The sequence below is a fragment of the Mustelus asterias genome, chromosome 11 (assembly GCF_964213995.1).
Source record: "Mustelus asterias chromosome 11, sMusAst1.hap1.1, whole genome shotgun sequence".
Lineage (NCBI taxonomy): Eukaryota > Metazoa > Chordata > Chondrichthyes > Carcharhiniformes > Triakidae > Mustelus > Mustelus asterias.
Window position 1 is genome coordinate 181,845 of NC_135811.1, and position 20,705 is coordinate 202,549.

The 20,705-nt window shown below is 45.7% G+C and overlaps 1 protein-coding gene across 2 annotated transcripts in view; it reads right to left on the minus strand.

The window, feature by feature from the left end:
• Window positions 1-20,705, minus strand: part of entpd1 (ectonucleoside triphosphate diphosphohydrolase 1) — a 189,316-nt gene that overhangs the window by 122,757 nt on the left and 45,854 nt on the right. The window contains exon 1 of one of the 2 annotated variants that reach the window (XM_078222975.1): window positions 13,062-13,307. The exons of the other annotated variant lie outside the window; for it this stretch is intronic. Within the exon in view, the coding sequence (XP_078079101.1) occupies window positions 13,062-13,089 (28 nt within the window). The 5' untranslated portion in view covers window positions 13,090-13,307. Of the gene's footprint in view, window positions 1-13,061; window positions 13,308-20,705 lie in introns of those variants that run through there. 2 annotated transcript variants of the gene reach the window in all.

Consider the following 20,705-nt stretch of genomic DNA (forward strand, 5'->3'; position numbering starts at 1 on the left):
TGGAAATTCAAAACACGACATTTACTGGGTTCCACTTTATCCACCCTGCTTGTTACATCCTCAAAAAATTCTAATGAATTTGTGCAATATGATTTTCCCTTCATACAAACCATATTGACTCTGCCTGATTGTATTATCATTTTCTAAATGTCCTGCTACTCTTCCCTGAGTGATGAATCCTGGCATTTTCCCAATGACAGCTATTAAGCTAACTGTCCAATGGTTTCCTGTTTTCTGTCTCCCACCTTTCTTTAATACTGTTACATTTGTGATTTTCCAATCTGTTGGCAGCTTTCTAGAATATAAGGAAACTTGGAGGATTATAAACTATGCATCCGCAATCTCTATAGCCACTTTCTCCAATACCCTGGGCACATATCAGCATTTAATCCCAAGGCAGCACGGTGACATAGTGGTAAGCACTACTACCTCGCAGCGCCAGCGACCCAGGTTCAATTCCAGCCTTGGGTGATTATTTATGTGGAATTTGCACGTTCTCCCCCTGTCTGCGCGGATTTCCTCCGGGTGCTCTGGTTTCTGCCCACACTCCAAAGATGTGCAGGTTAGGTGAATTGGCCATGCTAAATTGTATCTTAATTTGCAATGATGCGTAGATGATGTGGATTTGCCAATGGTAAACACGTGGGATGGTGGTTATTATAAGAATGGAGCAGGGGGATGGGCCTGGGTAAGATGCTCTTTCAGAGAGTCAGTATAGAGTTGATGGGCTGAATGGCCTCCTTCTGCGGGTTCGAGCTTTCATGCCTTTTCCCCAATGAGTGTGATCTTTGCCTCTTGATTTTCTACTGGGACACTTTGTTTTTGATTTGGTTTGATTTCACACACCCCAATCAGTAAGGATAGGCAACAACACCACCTCCACGATTATCCTCAACCCCCGACCCACAAGGCTGTGTCCTCAGCCCCTTACGATACTCCTTACACACCTGTGACTGTGTGGTCAAATTCCCCTCCAACTCTATTTTCAAGTTTGCTGATGACACCACCGTAATGGATTGGACCTCAAACAATATTGAGATAGAGAACAGGAATGAGAAAGAGAATCTGGTGAACTGGTGCGGCAACAATAATCTCTCCCTCAATATCAGTAAAACAAAGGAGATAGTTATTGACTTCAGGAAGCGTAGTGGAGGACATGCTCCTGTCTACATCAATGGGGATGAAGTGGAAATGGTCGAGAGCTTCAAGTTTCTAGGTGTCCAGATCGCCAACAACTTCTCCTGGTTCCTTCATGCCGACGCTATAGTTAAGAAAGCCCACCAATGCCTCTACTTTCTCAGGCTAAGGAAATTTGGCATGTCTGCTACAACCAACTTTTACAGATGTACCATGGAAAGCAGCCTTTCTGGTTGTATCGCAGCTTTGTATGGTTCCTGCTCTGTCCAAGACCGCAAGAAACTACAAAGAGTTGTGAACGAAGCCCAGTCCATCACACAAACCAGCCTCACATCCATTGACTGTCTGCACTTCCCCTGCCTCGGAAAGCAGCCAGCATAATTAAGGACCCCACGGACCTCAGACATTCTCTCTTCCACCTTTTTCCGTCAAGAAAAAGATACTAAAGTCTGAGGTCACGTAACAACCGAATCAAAAACAACTTCTTCCCTGCTGCCATCGGACTTTTGAATGGATCTACCTCATGTTAAGATAAAAGCAAAATACTTCCAGTGGATGCTGGAATCTGAAACAAAAACAGAAAACGCTGGAAAATCTCAGCAGGTCTGTCAGCATCTGTGGGGAGAAAATAGAGCCAAAGTTTTGAGTCTTGATGACCCTTCGTCATCAAGAGTCTGCACTGTGAATCTGTGGAATTCGCTACCCCAAAGTGCGGTGCTTGCTGGAACAGTGAGTAAATTTAAGGGGGAGTTAGACAGAGTTTTAATTGGTAAGGGGTTGAAGGGCTATGGGGAGAAGGCAGGAAAATGGGGATGAGGAGCATATCAGCCATGATCGAATGGTGGAGCGGACTCATTCAACTGAATGGCCTAATTCTGCTCCCATATCTTATGAACTTATGAAACGTTGGCTCCATTCTCTCCCCACAGATGCTGTCAGACCTGCTGAGATTTTCCAGCATTTTCTGTTTTTGCACCTCATGTTCAGTTGATCTTTCTCTCCACCCTAGCTTTGATTGTAACACTACATTCTGCACTCTCTCCTTTCCTTCTCTATGAATGGTATGCTTTGTCTGTATAGTACGCAAGAAACAATACTTTTCACTATATACTAATACATGTGACAATAATAAATTAAATCAAATCATCCTGTAATCTAAATCTATCCTCACTATTTACCACCCTACCAATTTTTGTATCATTTTACCCATCAACCCTCGTACATTCAAGTTTAAATTATTTATGTAAACCCAAACAGCAAGGGCCCAACAGTGATCCCTGGGGGACCCCACTGGAAGAAGTTTAACAACACCAGGTTAAAGTCCAACAGGTTTATTTGGTAGCAAAAGCCACACAAGCTTTCGGACACAGTCGTCCAAAAACGCCCCTTCTCCATCACCCTCTGCTTCTTGCCACTCAGCCAATTATGGATCCAATTTGCCTAAATTTCCTCGTAATCCATGGGCTCTTACTTTCATTATCAGTTTCCCACGTGGGACCTTATCAAAAGCCTTGCTGAAGTCCAAGCAGATTATGTCAAATGCATTGCCTCATCTATACACCTGGTTCCTTCTTTGAAAAATTCAATCAAGTTGGTCAGACATGACCTCCCCTTAACAAATCCATGCTGACCGTTCTTGGTCAATCTCTGCCTCTCCAAATGCTGATTAATTCTGTTTCTCAGAATTGCTTCCAATAGTTTCCCCACAACTGAGGTTAGACTGACTGGCCTGTAGTTTCCTGGTTTATCCCTTCCGCTCTTCTGGAATAATGGCTGTCTCCCTATGGCCGAGCGGAATTGAAAATTATTGCCAACGCCTCTGCCATTTCCTCCTTTGCCTCACTCAACAGCCTGGGATGCATTTCATCCAGCCCTGGAAATGGATTTACTTTTAAGGTTGCCAGACCACTCAGAACTTCCTCTCCATGATAATTCCTTTAATTTTAGCGCAGTCCTTCTCCCCGATTTCTATACTCACATCGCCCCTCATACGAGTGAGCACCAACCCCGTTTAGAACCCTACCTGTGTCCTCCAGCTCCACATACAAATTAGCCCTTGTGGTCCTTAATGGGCCCTACTCTTCCCCTAGCTATCCTTTTACCCTTCATGTGCTTGTAAAACAACTTCGGATTTTCCTTTATTCTGCCTGCCAGTATCCTTTCATGTCCCCTTTCTGCTCTAATTTCCTTTTTCAGTTCCTCCTTGCACATTCTATATTCTTCTCGGGCTTCTGCTGTTTTGAGCCCTCGATATTTATCATACGCTTTCCTTTTTCTCTTTATCCAATATTATAAATCCCTCGATATCCAGGGGGATTTGTTGGTCCGACCTTTTTTCTTTGTTGGAACATGTTGACCCTGTAATTTCCCCATTTCCTTCTTGAATGCATCCCACTGTTCTGTCACAAATTTACCTAAACATGTCTGCTCCCAGTCCACTCTGGCCAAATCATAGCAGCCATGCATTTGCCCACTCACTCAGCCTGTCCAAATCACACTGCAGCATCTCTGCATCAAAGAACAAAGAAAATTACAGCACAGGAACAGGCCCTCCGGCCCTCCAAGTCTGCACCAACCATGCTGCCCTTCCGGGGACCATATCCCTCTATTCCCACCCTATTCATGTATTTGTCAAGACCCTTAAAAGTCACTACCGTATCCACTTCCACTACCTCCCCCGGCAACGAGTTCCAGGCACCCACTACTCTCTGTGTAAAAAATTTGCCTCGTACATCTCCTTTAAACCTTTCCCCTCGCACCTTAAACCTGTGCCCCCTAGTAATTGACTGTTCCACCCTGGGAAAAAGTTTCTGATTATCCACTCTGTCCATGCCCCTCATAATCTTGTAGACTTCTATCAGGTCTCCCCTCAACCTCCGTCATTCCAGTGAGAACAAACCAAGTTTCTCCAACCTCTTCTCATAACTAATGCCCTCCATACCAGGCAACATCCTGGTAAATCTTTTCTGTACCCTCTCCAAAGCCCCCACATCCTTCTGGTAGTGTGGCGACCAGAATTGAACAAGTGCGGCCTAACAAAGGTTCTATAAAGCTGCAACATGACTTGCAAATTTTTAAACTCAGTGCCCCGGCCTACGAAGGGAAGCATGCCGTATGCCTTCTTGACTACCTTCTCCACCTGCATTGCCACTTGCGGTAACCTGTGTACCTGTACACCCAGATCCCTCTGCCTATCAATACTCTTAAGGGTGCTGCCATTTACTGTATCCTCCTCACAGCTCTCCCTCCCACCCAACTTTGTATCATCTGTAAATTTGGAAATGTTACATTTAATCCCCCCATCTAAATCATTTGTATTGTGAATAGCTGGGGTCCCAGCACCGAACCCTCTGTCACCCTACTAATCACTGTCTGCAACTTGGAAAAATACCCGTTTAGTCCTACTCTTTGTTTCCTGTTTGCCAACCAGTTTTCTATCCATCTCAATACACTACCCTCAATCCCAAGCGCTTTAATTTTACACGCTAATCTCTTTTGTGGGACTTTGTCGAAAGCCTTCTGAAAGTCCAAATATACCGCATCTACTGGCTTCCCCTTATCAACTGTACTAGTTAAAAGCAAAATACTGCAGATGCTGGAATCTGAAAACAGAAAATGCTGGAAAATCTCAGCAAGTCTGACAGCATCTATGAAGAGAGAAAAGAGCCAATGTTTCAAGACTGAACAACCCTTCGTCAGAGCAGAGTCTACTAGTTACATCCTCGATGAATTCCATTAGATTTGTCAAGCACGATTTCCCTTTCATAAATCTAAGCTGACTCTGTCCACTGTTTACCAAGTGCTGTCCAATAAGACCTTTGATAATGGACTCTAGAATTTTCCTCACTATCAACATCAGGCTGACTGGTCTATAATTCCCTGTTTTCTCACTGCCGCTCTTTTTAAATAGTGCAGTAACATTCGCTACCCTCCAATCTGTAGGAACTGTTCCAGAGTCTATGGAATTTTGGAAGATGATCACCAATGCATCCACTGTTTACAAGGCCACTTCCTTAAGCACTCTGGGATGTAGATTACCAGGCCCTGGGGATTTATCCGCCTTCAATTTATGTTTCCTCAACACCATTTCTCTACTGACACTGATCTCCTTCAGTTCCTCTCTGTCACTAAACCCTGTGTTCCACAACAATACTGGTACATTCTTTATATCCTCCTTTGTGAAGACAGGACCAAAGTATGTCTTTAGTGGGTCAGCCATTTCTTTGTTCCCCATGAGGGAGGCAATGGCCTCGTGGTATTATCACTAGACTATTAATCCAGAAATTCAGCTAATGTCCTGGGGACCCAGGTTCGAATCCCACCATGACAGATGGTGGGATTTGAATTCAATAAAAAATATCTGGAATGAAGAATCTACTGATGACCATGAATCCATTGTCGGAAAAACCCATCTAGTTCACTAATGTCCTTTAAGGACATTAGAAATCAGGGCGACACAGTGGTTAGAACTGCTGCCTCACAGTACCAAGGACCCAGATTCAATTCCCAGCTTGGGTCACTGTCTGTGTGGAGTTTGCACATTCTCCCCGTGTCTGCGTGGGTTTCCTCCAGGTGCTCCTGTTTCCTCCCACACTCCAAAGATGGGCGGGTTAAGTGGATTGGCCATGCTAAATTTCCCCTTAGAACATAGAACAGTACAGCACAGAACAGGCCCTTCGGCCCACGATGTTGTGCTGAGCTTTATCTGAAACCAAGATCAAGCTATCCCACTCCCTATCATCCTGGTGTGCTCCATGTGCCTATCCAATAACCGCTTAAATGTTTCTAAAGTGTCTGACTCCACTATCACTGCAGGCAGTCCATTCCACACCCCAACCACTCTCTGCGTAAAGAACCTACCTCTGATATCCGTCCTGTATCTCCCACCACGAACCCTATAGTTATGCCCCCTTGTAATAGCTCCATCCACCCGAGGAAATAGTCTTTGAACGTTCACTCTATCTATCCCCTTCATCATTTTATACACCTCTATTAAGTCTCCCCTCAGCCTCCTCCGCTCCAGAGAGAACAGCCCTAGCTCCCTCAACCTTTCCTCATATGACCTACCCTCCAAACCAGGCAGCATCCTGGTAAATCTCCTCTGCACTCTTTCCAGCGCTTCCACATCCTTCTTATAGTGAGGTGACCAGAACCTTAGTGTCAGGGGGACTAGCTAGGGTAAATGCATAGGGTTATGGGGGTAGGGCCTGGGTGGGATTGTGGTCAGTGCAGACTCGATGGGCCGAATGGCCTCCTTCTGCACTGTAGGATTCTATGATCTATGATTCTATGAAATCTGCCATCCTTACCTGGTCTGGTCTACATGTCACACCAGAGCCACAGCAATGTGGTTGACTCACAGCTACCCTTAGGCAACTAGGGATGGACAATAAACACTGGCCAGCCAGTGATGCCCACATCCCATGAAAGAATTTTTTAAAATTATAAATTCTTCTGTTTCTAACTGTAAGGAACTTACATTTTTCTTCACCAATCTTTTTATCTTAACTATTGAAGCTTTAAAGTCTGTTTTTTATGTTCCCCCGCAAGCTTAGTCTCGTAATCACTTTCTCCCTTCTTAACCAACCGCTTTGTGCTCTGCTGAATTTTAAACTGCATCCAATCCTCAGGTCTGTTGTTTTTTCTGGCCAATTTGTTAGCTTCACCCTTGGATCTAATACGCTCTCTAATTTCCCTTGTAAGCCATGGTTTGGCCACCTTTCCAGTTTTACTTTTGTGCCAGACAGCATTAAACAATCATTACAGTTCATCCATGTGCACGTTGGATGTTTGCGATTGCCTATCCATCGTCATCCCTTCAAGTAACGTTTCCCAATCAAAGAAGATGGTTTAAAAATGTATTTAAAGTTTACTTATTAGATGGCTCCGGAGCGAGGTGACTTGCAAGCCGTCCCCAGCATACCCCCTAATTCCATCTTTTCACTACATTCTGCACCCTCTCTTTCCTTCTCCCCTATGCACTCTTTCAGTCGTATGTTTTGTCTGTATAGCTCGCAAGAAACAATACTTTTCCCTGTATCCCAATACACGTGACAATTAAATGAATCAATTAATCCATCACAGCGCGCGCGCGCCTCATACTATTGAAGTTTCCTTTAGGATTCAGGATCCTAGTCTCAGAATCAACTAATCATTCTCCATCTTAATGAAAAATTCTATCATATTTTAGTCATCCATCCTCAAGGGGTCTCACACAACTAGATTGCTAATTATTCCTTCCTCATTACACAATAGCGAGTCTAGGATGGCCTGTTCTAGTTGGTTCCTTAAGGTATTGGCCCAGAAAACCATCTCGTATACACTTCAGGAATTCCTCTTCTATGGTATTGTGACAAATTTGATTTGCTCAATCTATATGCAGATTAAAATCACTCATAATTACAGATGTTCCTTTATTGTTTGTGCTTCTAATTTCCTAGGGAAGGCAGTGGCGTAGTCATAATATCACTGGACTAGTAACCCAGAGCCCAGGGTACTGCTTTGGGGACCCGGGTTCGAATCCCAGCACGGCAGATGGTGAAATTTGAATTCAATAACAATCAGGAATTAAAAGATCGTGAAACCATTGTCGATTGTTGTAAAAACCCATCTGGTTCACTAATGTCCTTTAGGGAAGGAAACCTGCCGTCCTTACCTAGTCCGGCCTACATGTGACTCCAGACCCACAGCAATGTGGTTGACTTTTAAATGCCCTCAACTGAAGGGCAATTAAAGATGGGCAATAAATGCTGCCCAAGTCAGCGATGCCCATGTCTCATGAATGAATCTTTAAAAAAATCCTGTTTAATGCTATTCCCAACATCAACACTACAGTTTGGGGGTCTATTTTGTCTGTTTCTTTTTGTCTATCCTGCCTAAATAGCGAATACCCCAGAATGTTCAATTCCCATCCCTGGTCACCCTGCAGCCACGTCACTGTAATCCCAACTATACTATACCCCTTACACCAATTTGCTTGATTATTTAATCCACTTTATTGCTAATGCTCCGTTTGTCTCTTTAACATTACTTTCCAGTTCCCACTACTTTGCACTATGGCCTAGTTTGATTTTGGCCCTTAGTTTCTCTGCCTATCACATTACTTATTCCCCATTGACTTTTGTTTTTGTCCTTGATTACCCCTTCTTTGCCTCCTTGCACATGTTTTCATCCTGCTGCCATTTTAACCCTAACCCTCCCCAACCACTCGAGCAAATACTCCCTCTATGACATTAGTCCGGTCCTGCCTGGGAATAACCCATCCAGTTTGTAATGGTCCCACCTCCCCCAGAACTGGTCCCAATGCCCCAACACCATGGGCTGTTATCTTTTATGTGAGACCTTATTGAACACTTTTTGGAAATCCAAGTAAATTACATTGACTGGTTCTCCTTTATCTATCCTGCTCATTAACACGTCACAGAGAATTTTGATAAATTTGTCAGCAATGTTTTCCCCTTCATGAAGCCATGCTGACTGTGTGATTTTATTATGGATTTCTAAACGTTCTGGACTTTAACATTGTCCCAGTGATCGCTGTTAAGCTAACAAGCCAATAGTTCCCTGTTTTTTGTCTCCCTTTTTGAATAAGGGTGTTGCATTGGCAGTTTTCCAATCCTCTGGGATTTTTCTCAGATTTAAGGATTCTTGTAAGATTACTACCAGTGCATCCATTACCTCTGTAGCTACTTACTTTGACACACTCTTCCCAGAATCTGTTTGATTTGTGTACTTTCCATCACCTCTTCCAATATTTCCCATTGTTGATTTTTGGATCTGGGCACTTGTTCATGTTCCCATTTAATAAGGTCCCACTATAATATGCTTTCTTGCAGTCATTTTCCTTGTCCTTAACTCTTCAATTCAGTTCCTCTTCTTACACTGCATATTCCAGTCATTGGACTTGATATGAACCACACTACAACAGATAGGGAAGAGTCAAGTGAGGAATTATATTTGTTCCCTGTAACATTAACCGGGGTGATTCAAACTTCAGACAAAAGCTCGCCCTCAAGGACAATGGAGTGGATTCAACGTGAATGTTGGAGTACTGTGAGCTGTTTTGGGCCCTGTATCTAAGGAAGGATGTGCTGGCTTTGAAAGGGTCCAGAGGAGGTTCACAAGAATGATCCCTGGAATGAAGAGCTTGTCTTTTGTGGAACGGTTGAGGACTCTGGGTCTGCACTCGTTGGAGTTTAGAAGGACATGGGGGGATCTTAATGAAACTTACAGGATACTGCGAGGCCTGGATAGAATGGACGTGGAGAGGGTGTTTCCACTAGTTGGAAAAACTAGAACCAGAGGGCACAACCTCAGGCTAAAGGGACGATCCTTTAAAACAGAGATGAGGAGGAATTTCTCAGCCAGAGAGTGGTGAATGTGTGGAACTCTTTGCCGCAGAAGGCTGTGGAGGCCAGGTCATTGAGTGTCTTTAAGACAGAGTGAGATAGGTTCTTGATTAATAAGGGGATCAGGGGTTATGGGGAAAAGACAGGAGAATGGGGATGAGAAAAATATCAGCCATGATTGAATGGTGGAGCAGACTCGATGGGCCAAGTGGCCTAATTCTGCTCCTCTGTCCTATGGTCTTATGGAAACACTCAGCTCAATAACATAAATGTATGTGCATCTCAAATGATCTGCAGGGCCATAAGGGGCATGAGAGACCCACCATATCAAGGAAGAGTTAGCAGCCCAGAAAACACAATGCAATAGACCCATCACTCTCTCATCCTCTGTACACACAGAATGTGCCAGTCTCTCAGTATCCGTGTATGCACAGAATGTGCCCTGTCTCTCAGTATCCCTGTACACACAGTATGAACCCAGTCTCTCAGTATCCCGTGTACACACATTATGTGCCCAGTCTCTCAGTGTCCCGTGTACACACAGTATGAACCCAGTCTCTCAGTATCCCGTGTACACTCAGTATGAACCCAGTCTCTCAGTATCCCTGTACACTCAGTATGAACCCAGTCTCTCAGTGTCCCGTGTACACACAGTATGAACCCAGTCTCTCAGTATTTGTGTACACACAGTATGAACCCAGTCTCTCAGTGTCCCGTGTACACTCAGTATGAACCCAGTCTCTCAGTATCCCATGTACACACATTATGAACCCAGACTCTCAGTACCTTCTCTACACACAGTATGGATCCAGCCTCTCAGTTTCCTCTGTGTAAACACAGTATGAGTTTTAACAACACCAGGTTAAAGTCAAACAGGTTTATTTGGTAGCAAATTTGCTACCAAATAAACCTGTTGGACTTTAACCTGGTGTTGTTAAAACTCTTACTGTGTTTACTCCAGTCTAACGCCGGCATCTCCACATCATGACACACAGTATGTACAGAGTCTCTCAGTATCCCTGTACACTCAGTATGAATAGTAAGAAGTCTCACAACACCAGGTTAAAGTCTTCTCTACACACAGTATGGGGCCAGTCTCTCAGTATCCGTGTACACACAGTATGGGCCCAGTCTCTCAGTATCTGTGTACACACAGTATGGGCCCAGTCTCTCAGTATCCGTGTACACACAGTATGGGTCCAGTCTCTCAGTATCTGTGTACACACAGTATGGGTCCAGTCTCTCAGTATCTGTGTACACACAGTATGGGTCCAGTCTCTCAGTATCTGTGTACACACAGTATGGGTCCAGTCTCTCAGTATCTGTGTACACACAGTATGGGTCCAGTCTCTCAGTATCTGTGTACACACAGTATGGGTCCAGTCTCTCAGTATCTGTGTACACACAGTATGGGTCCAGTCTCTCAGTATCTGTGTACACACAGTATGGGCCCAGTCTCTCAGTATCCGTGTACACACAGTATGGGCCCAGTCTCTCAGTATCCGTGTACACACAGTATGGGCCCAGTCTCTCAGTATCTGTGTACACACAGTATGGGCCCAGTCTCTCAGTATCCGTGTACACACAGTATGGGCCCAGTCTCTCAGTATCTGTGTACACACAGTATGGGCCCAGTCTCTCAGTATCCGTGTACACACAGTATGGGTCCAGTCTCTCAGTATCTGTGTACACACAGTATGGGTCCAGTCTCTCAGTATCTGTGTACACACAGTATGGGTCCAGTCTCTCAGTATCTGTGTACACACAGTATGGGTCCAGTCTCTCAGTATCTGTGTACACACAGTATGGGTCCAGTCTCTCAGTATCTGTGTACACACAGTATGGGTCCAGTCTCTCAGTATCTGTGTACACACAGTATGGGCCCAGTCTCTCAGTATCCGTGTACACACAGTATGGGCCCAGTCTCTCAGTATCTGTGTACACAAAGTATGGGTCCAGTCTCTCAGTATCTGTGTACACACAGTATGGGCCCAGTCTCTCAGTATCCGTGTACACACAGTATGGGTCCAGTCTCTCAGTATCTGTGTACACACAGTATGGGTCCAGTCTCTCAGTATCTGTGTACACACAGTATGGGCCCAGTCTCTCAGTATCTGTGTACACACAGTATGGGTCCAGTCTCTCAGTATCCCGTGTACACACAGTATGGGTCCAGTCTCTCAGTATCTGTGTACACACAGTATGGGTCCAGTCTCTCAGTATCTGTGTACACACAGTATGGGTCCAGTCTCTCAGTATCCGTGTACACACAGTATGGGCCCAGTCTCTCAGTATCTGTGTACACACAGTATGGGCCCAGTCTCTCAGTATCTGTGTACACACAGTATGGGTCCAGTCTCTCAGTATCTGTGTACACACAGTATGGGCCCAGTCTCTCAGTATCTGTGTACACACAGTATGGGCCCAGTCTCTCAGTATCCGTGTACACACAGTATGGGTCCAGTCTCTCAGTATCTGTGTACACACAGTATGGGCCCAGTCTCTCAGTATCCGTGTACACACAGTATGGGCCCAGTCTCTCAGTATCTGTGTACACACAGTATGGGTCCAGTCTCTCAGTATCTGTGTACACACAGTATGGGTCCAGTCTCTCAGTATCTGTGTACACACAGTATGGGCCCAGTCTCTCAGTATCCGTGTACACACAGTAGGGGCCCAGTCTCTCAGTATCTGTGTACACACAGTATGGGCCCAGTCTCTCAGTATCTGTGTACACACAGTATGGGCCCAGTCTCTCAGTATCTGTGTACACACAGTATGGGCCCAGTCTCTCAGTATCCGTGTACACACAGTATGGGCCCAGTCTCTCAGTATCTGTGTACACACAGTATGGGCCCAGTCTCTCAGTATCTGTGTACACACAGTATGGGTCCAGTCTCTCAGTATCTGTGTACACACAGTATGGGTCCAGTCTCTCAGTATCCGTGTACACACAGTATGGGCCCAGTCTCTCAGTATCCGTGTACACACAGTATGGGCCCAGTCTCTCTGTATCCGTGTACACACAGTATGGGCCCAGTCTCTCAGTATCTGTGTACACACAGTATGGGCCCAGTCTCTCAGTATCTGTGTACACACAGTATGGGCCCAGTCTCTCAGTATCTGTGTACACACAGTATGTGCAGAGTCTCTCAGTATCCATGTACTCACAGTATGTACAGTCTTTCAGTATCCGTGTACACACAATATGTACAGTCTCTCAGTATCCGTGTACACACAATATGTACAGTCTCTCAGCATCCGTGTACACACAGTATGAACCCAGTCTGTGTCCTTTGTACACACAGTATTTACAGAGTCTCTCAGTATCCGTGTACACACAGTATGTACAGAGTCTCTCAGTATCCGTGTACACACAGCATGTAGAGTCTCTCAGTATCCGTGTACACACAGTATGACCCAGTCTCTGAGAATCCCCTGTGGCCTGTACAACGTGTCTGAATCTCCAATACACATGGATAATAGTAAACAATCAGAAAAATGGCTTTCACCGACCCTAAGCTGTTTATAAAAGTCCTGATAATTAGCAAAATATTTTACATAACATCAGCTAACCTGCGAATTGAAGCATGAAGAACTGCATTAGTCACTGTTAGCCTGGCTCCCGTTTGGCACACTCAGTAATAAACAGTATAGGATGTGCCTCGGGCCCATCACTCGACACGGAGTTTGGAGGGACAGAATAGGTTCCAAATACGCATGACAAAAGCTTAGGGTTCCGCAAGCAGCATTGTGAAGTAGTTGTTTGTCTTTGGTTCCAGAACAAAGACGTTACTAAGGCTTTAGTAACTTTTGGTACAGGAAGTTTAATGATGTTCTGATTCTGGGATTCACACCCCGTGTAACTATGCTGCTTTATGTATCGATGTGTTCTAACTTGTTAATATCTGAAGAGGCTGAATGAGAGAATATTTTAAACAGATTAAACCTCTTACTCACGAACAGTATCAAATAGGTTACCTCAGCCTGGAGCGATCACTGGTCATGAGTCAGGAGACATTGGTCAGACTCAGGCAGACAGCTGCAACTCCAGAACATTCAATGAGCCATACAGGAGAGGCTCTGGTTCCAGTTCGGCCTGTGTTGTGGCTCCTCACCCTGATCTGAACCAGTTGAATGGGATTTAAGGTTGGCCTCAGTGCCAAGTTAGAACAAAAACAAAGAGAAGTACAGGAACAGGCCATTCGGCCCTCCAAGCCCGTGCTGATCATAATGCCCGAACTAAACTAAAAAAAAACCCTTCTGCCCTTACTCGTTCCGTATCCCTCTATTCCCTCCCTATTCATGTACCCATCCTGATGCCTCGTAAAAGGTGATGCCTCACCTTAGGGAAGGTGAACAGGCAGGAATTCTCTTCCCAATGGCTATAAAACAATGTTTGCTCGACATGTGCATGTAGAAGTCCCAGCGAAATGGAATCTGCTGTGAGGCCCCCACTAGCTGCTGATCAGGTCAGGCATCAGAGAGCAACTGCCTCAAATGAGAATAAGCATAGATGCATGCACTTATCCAGCTTCACACATATCCCCACACAAACATACACAGATATACATCTGTCAACATTACATGTGCAGTGGACAATGGGGAACCTGTGGATGTGGTGTATCTGGATTTCCAGAAGACATTTGACAAGGTGCCGCACCAAAGACTGCTCCATAAGATAAAGATGCACAGTGTTACGGGTAATGTATTAGCATGGATAGAGGATTGGTTAACTAACAGAAAGCAAAGAGTGGGGGTAAATGGGTGTTTTTCTGGTTGGCGATCAGTGACTAGTGGTGTGCCTCAGGGATCAGTGTTGGGACCGCAATTGTTTACGATTTACATAGATGATTTGGAGTTGGGGACCAAGTGTAGTGTGTCAAAATTCGCAGATGACACTAAGATGGGTGGAAGAGCAAAGTGTGCAGAGGACGCTGAAAGTCTGCAAAGGGATATAGATAGTCTAAGTGAGTGGGCGAGGGTCTGGCAGATGGAGTACAATGTTGGTAAATGTGAGGTCATCCATTTTGATAGGAATAACAGCAAAATGGACTATTATTTAAAGGGTAAAAAATTGCAGCATGCTGCTGTGCAGAGGGACCTGGGTGTCCTTGTGTAGGAATCTCAAGGAGTTGGTTTGCAGGTGCAGCAGGTAATTAAGGCAAATGGAATTTTGTCCTTCATTGCTAGAGGGATGGAGTTTAAAAACAGCGAGGTTATGTTGCAGCTGTATAAGGTGCTGGTGAGGCCACACCTGGGGTACTGTGTACAGTTTTGGTCTCATTACTTGAGAAAGGGTATACTGACACTGGAGGGGGTGCAGAGGAGATTCACTAAGTTGATTCCGGAGTTGAGAGGGTAGATTTATGAGGAGAGACTGAGTAGACTCAGGCTACACTCATTGGAATTCAGAGGAATGAGGGGAAATCTTATAGAAACATATAAGATTATGAAGGGAATAGATAAGATAGAAGCAGGGAAGTTGTTTCCACTGGTGGGTGAAACTAGAACTCGGGGGCATAGCCTCAAAATAAGGGGAAGCAGATTTAGGACTGAGTTGAGGAGGAATTTCTTCACACAAAGGGTTGTGAATCTGTGGAATTCCCTGCCCAGTGAAGCAGTTGAGGCTACCTCATTGAATGTTTTTAAGGCAAGGATAGATAGATTTTTGAACAGTAAAGGAATTAAGGGTTATGGTAAGCGGGTGGGTAAGTGGAGCTGAGTCCACAAAAAGATCAGCCATGATCTTATTGAATGGCGGAGCAGGCTCGAGGGGCCAGATGGCCGACTCCTGCTCCTAGTTCTTATGTTCTTATACATCAACACACTTTAGAAAAAGGCCATTCAACTCAATGTGTCTCTGCTAGTGTTTCTGTTCCGTACGGATTTCCACTTACCCTATCTGCAAATCCTTTCCACAGGATCACAGAATTGTTACAGGACAGAAGGCCATTCAGCCCATCATGTCTCAGTTGGAGCAATTTATTTAGTGCCGCCTTCCCACCTTTTTCCCGTTTCCCTGCACATTCACTGATTTTATAACAATTCAATTCCTTTTTGGAGCCCCGATTCATGCTGCCTCCACCACACTCTAACGCAGTGCATTCCAGATCTTAACCATTTCCTCATATCTCCATTGCTTTTTTCATCATTTACCATAAATCTCTGTCCTCTGGTGCTCAATCCTTCCACCAATTTCTCCCTGTTTCCTCTGTCCAGATTACTCATGATTCTGAACATTTTTTTCAAATCTCCTCCCAACCTTCTCTTCCCCAAGGAAAATAGTGGCAACTTCTCAACTGAGGTTCCTCATCCCTGAGACCATTCGTATGAATCTTTTCTGCACCTTCAATGTTCTGTACAAGTACAAAGAACAAAAAAAATTACAGCACAGAAACAGGCCCTTCGGCCCTCCAAGCCTGCACCGACCATGCTGCCCGACTTAACTAAAACCCCCTACCCTTCCGGGGACCATATCCCTCTAGTCCCATCTCATTCATGTATTTGTCAAGATGCCCCTTAAAAGTCACTGCCGTATCCGCTTCCTCTACCTCCCCCGGCAACGAGTTCCAGGCACCCACTACTCTCTGTGTAAAAAATCTGCCTCGTACATCTCCTTTAAACATTTCCCCGCGCACCTTAAACCTGTGCCCCCCCTAGTAATTGACTCTTCCACCCTGGGAAAAAGTTTCTGACTATCCACTCTGTCCATGCCTCTCATAATCTTGGAGACTTCTTTCCGGTCACCCCTCAACCTCCATCGTTCCAGTGAGAACAAACCAAGTTTCTCCAACCTCTCCTCATAGCTAATGCCCTCCATACCAGGCAACATCCTGGTAAATCTTTTCTGTGCCCTCTCCAAAGCCTCCACATCCTTCTGGTAGTGTGGCGACCAGAATTGAACGCTATATTCCAAGCGCGGCCTAACTAAGGTTCTATAAAGCTGCAACATGACTTGCCAATTTTTAAACTCAGTGCCCCGGCCGATGAAGGCAAGCATGCCGTATGCCTTCTTGACTACCTTCTCCACCTGCATTGCCACTTTCAGTGACCTGGGTGACCAGTACACCCAGATCCCTCTGCCTATCAATACTCTTTAGGATTCTGCCATTTGCTGTATATTTCCTATCCGTTTTAGACCTTCCAAAATGCATTACCTCACATTTGTCCGGATTAAACTCCATCTGCCATCTCTCCGCCCAAGCCTCCAACCGATCTATATCCTGCTGTATCCTCTGATGGTCCTCATCGCTATCCGCAAATCCACCAACCTTTGTGTCGTCCGCAAACTTACTAATCAAACCAGTTACATTTTCCTCCAAATTATTTATATATATGACAAACAGCAAAGGTCCCAGCACTGATCCCTGAGGAACGCCACTTGTCACAGCCCTCCATTCAGAAACGCACCCTTTCAGTGCTACCCTCTGTGTTCTATAACTGATGTGGAGATGCCGGCGTTGGACTGGGGTAAACACAGTAAGACGTTTAACAACACCAGGTTAAAGTCCAACAGGTTTATTTGGTAGCAAAAGCCACACAAGCTTTCGGAGCTGCAAGCCCCTTCTTCAGGTGAGTGGGAATTCTGTTCACAAACAGAGCATATAAAGACACAAACTCTATTTACATGAATAATGGTTGGAATGCGAATACTTACAACTAATCAGGTCTTTAAGAAACAAAACAACGTGAGTGGAGAGAGCATCAAGACAGGCTAAAAAGATGTGTATTGTCTCCAGACAAGACAGCCAGTGAAATTCTGTGGGGGTTACAAATAGTGTGAGATGAACCCAATATCCCGGTTGAGGCCGTCCTTGTGTGTGCGGAACTTGGCTATCAGTTTCTGCTCAGCGACTCTGCGCCGTCGTGTGTCGTGAAGGCCGCCTTGGAGAACGCTTACCCGAATATCAGAGGCCGAATGCCCGTGACCGCTGAAGTGCTCCCCAACAGGAAGAGAACAGTCTTGCCTGGTGATTGTCGAGCGGTGTTCATTCATCCGTTGTCTCAGCGTCTGCATAGTTTCCCCAATGTACCATGCCTCGGGACATCCTTTCCTGCAGCGTATCAGGTAGACAACGCTAGCCGAGTTGCAAGAGTATGTACCGTGTACCTGGTGGATGGTGTTCTCACGTGAGATGATGGCATCCGTGTCGATGATCCGGCACGTCTTGCAGAGGTTGCTGTGGCAGGGTTGTGTGGTGTCGTGGTCACTGTTCTCCTGAAGGCTGGGTAGTTTGCTGCGGACAATGGTCTTTTTGAGGTTGTGCGGTTGTTTGAAGGCAAGAAGTGGGGGTGTGGGGATGGCCTTGGCGAGATGTTCGTCTTCATCAATGACATGTTGAAGGCTCCGGAGGAGATGCCGTAGCTTCTCCGCTCCGGGGAAGTACTGGACAACGAAGGGTACTCTGTCCACCGTGTCCCGTGTTTGTCTTCTGAGGAGGTCGGTGCGGTTTTTCGCTGTGGCGCGTCGGAACTGTTGATCAATACTCAGACTCACCATAGACTACTCTCCGGAATCGGTTGCATTCTTGGACACACGCATCTCCATTAAGGACGGTCACCTCAGCACCTCACTGTACCGCAAGCCCACGGATAACCTCACGATGCTCCACTTCTCCAGCTTCCACCCTAAACACGTTAAAGAAGCCATCCCCTACGGACAAGCCCTCCGTATACACAGGATCTGCTCGGATGAGGAGGATCGCAACAGACACCTCCAGACGCTGAAAGGTGCCCTCCTAAGAACAGGATATGGCGCTCGACTCATTGATCAACAGTTCCAACGCGCCACAGCGAAAAACCGCACCGACCTCCTCAGAAGACAAACACGGGACACAGTGGACAGAGTACCCTTCGTTGTCCAGTACTTCCCCAGAGCGGAGAAGCTACGGCATCTCCTCCGGAGCCTTCAACATGTCATTGATGAAGACGAACATCTCGCCAAGGCCATCCCCACACCCCCACTTCTTGCCTTCAAACAACCACACAACCTCAACAGACCATTGTCCACAGCAAACTACCCAGCCTTCAGGAGAACAGTGACCATGACACCACACAACCCTGCCAGAGCAACCTCTGCAAGACGTGCCGGATCATCGACACAGATGCCATCATCTCACGTGAGAACACCATCCACCAGGTACACGGTACATACTCTTGCAACTCGGCCAACGTTGTCTACCTGATACGCTGCAAGAAAGGATGTCCCGGGGCATGGTACATTGGGGAAACTATGCAGACGCTGCGACAACGGATGAATGAACACCGCTCGACAATCACCAGGCAAGACTGTTCTCTTCCTGTTGGGGAGCACTTCAGCGGTCACGGGCATTCGGCCTCTGATGTTCGGGTAAGCGTTCTCCAAGGCGGCCTTCGCGACACACGACGGCGCAGAGTCGCTGAGCAGAAACTGATAGCCAAGTTCCGCACACACGAGGACGGCCTCAACCGGGATATTGGGTTCATGTCACACTATTTGTAACCCCCCAGAGTTTCACTGGCTGTCTTGTCTGGAGACAATACACATCTTTTTAGCCTGTCTTGATGCTCTCTCCACTCACATTGTTTTGTTTCTTAAAGACTTGATTAGTTGTAAGTATTCGCATTCCAACCATTATTCATGTAAATTGAGTTTGTGTCTTTATATGCTCTGTTTGTGAACAGAATTCCCACTCACCTGAAGAAGGGGCTTGCAGCTCCGAAAGCTTGTGTGGCTTTTGCTACCAAATAAACCTGTTGGACTTTAACCTGGTGTTGTTAAACTTCTTACTGTGTTCTATAACTGAGCCAGTTTTGTATCCACCTTGCCAGCTCAGCTCTGATCCCATGCAACTTCACCTTCTGCACCAGTCTGCCATGAGGGATCTTGTCAAAGGCCTTACTGAAGTCCATGTAGACAACATCCACTGCCCTACCCTCATCAATCATCTTCACCACTTCCTCAAAAAACTCGATCAAGTTAGTGAGACATGACCCCCCTTCACAAAACCATGTTGTCTCTCGTTAATACGTCCACTTATTTCCAAGTGGGAGTAAATCCTGTCTCAATGAACAAAGAACAAAGAAAATTACAGCACAGGAACAGGCCCTTCAGCCCTCCAAGCCTGCACCGACCATGCTGCCCGACTGAACTAAAACCCCCCCTACCCTTCCAAGGACCATATCCCTCTATTCCCATCCTATTCATGTATTTGTCAAGACGCCCCTTAAAAGTCACGACTGTATCCGCTTCCACTACCTCCCCCAGCAACGGGTTCCAGGCATCCACCACCCTCTGTGTAAAAAATCGGCCTCGTACATCTCCTTTAAACCTTGCCCCTCACACCTTAAACCTGTGCCCCCAAGTAATTGACTCTTCCACCCTGGGAAAAAGCTTCTGACTATCCACTCTGTCCATGCCTCTCATAATCTTGTAGGCTTCTATCAGGTCTCCCCTCAACCTCCGTCGTTCCAGTGAGAACAAACCAAATTTCTCCAACCTCTCCTCAGAGCTAATGACCTCCATACCAGGCAACATCCTGGTAAATCTTTTCTGTACCCTCGCCAAAGCCTCCACATCCTTCTGGTAGTGTGGCGACCAGAATTGAACACTATATTCCAAGTGCAGCCTAACTAAGAATAATCCAGGTAATTATAGGTTCTACAAAGCTGTAACATGACTTGCCAATTTTAAAACTCAGTGCCCCGGCTGATGAAGGCAAGCATGCCGTATGCCTTCTTGACTGCCTTCTCCACCTGCATTGCCACTTTCAGTAACCTGTGTACCTGTACACCCAGATCCCTTTGCCTATCAATACTCTTAAGGGTTCTGCCATTTACTGTATATTTCCTATCTGTATTAGACCTTCCAAAATGCATTACCTCACATTTGTCCGGATTAAACTCCATCTGCCATCTCTCCGCCCAAGTCTCCAACTGATCTATATCCTGCTATATCTGATGGTCCTCATCGCTATCCGCAAATCCACCAACCTTTGTGTCGTCTGCAAACTTACTGATCAAACCAGTTACATTTTCCTCCAAATCACTGATATATATTACAAACAGCAAAGGTCCCAGCACTGATGCCTGAGGAACACCACTTGTCACAGCCCTCCATTCAGAAACGCACCCTTCCACTGCTACCCTCTGTCTTCTTTGACCGAGTAAGAGTTTTAACAACACCAGGTTAAAGTCCAACAGGTTTATTTGGTCGCAAACACCATAATAAACCTGTTG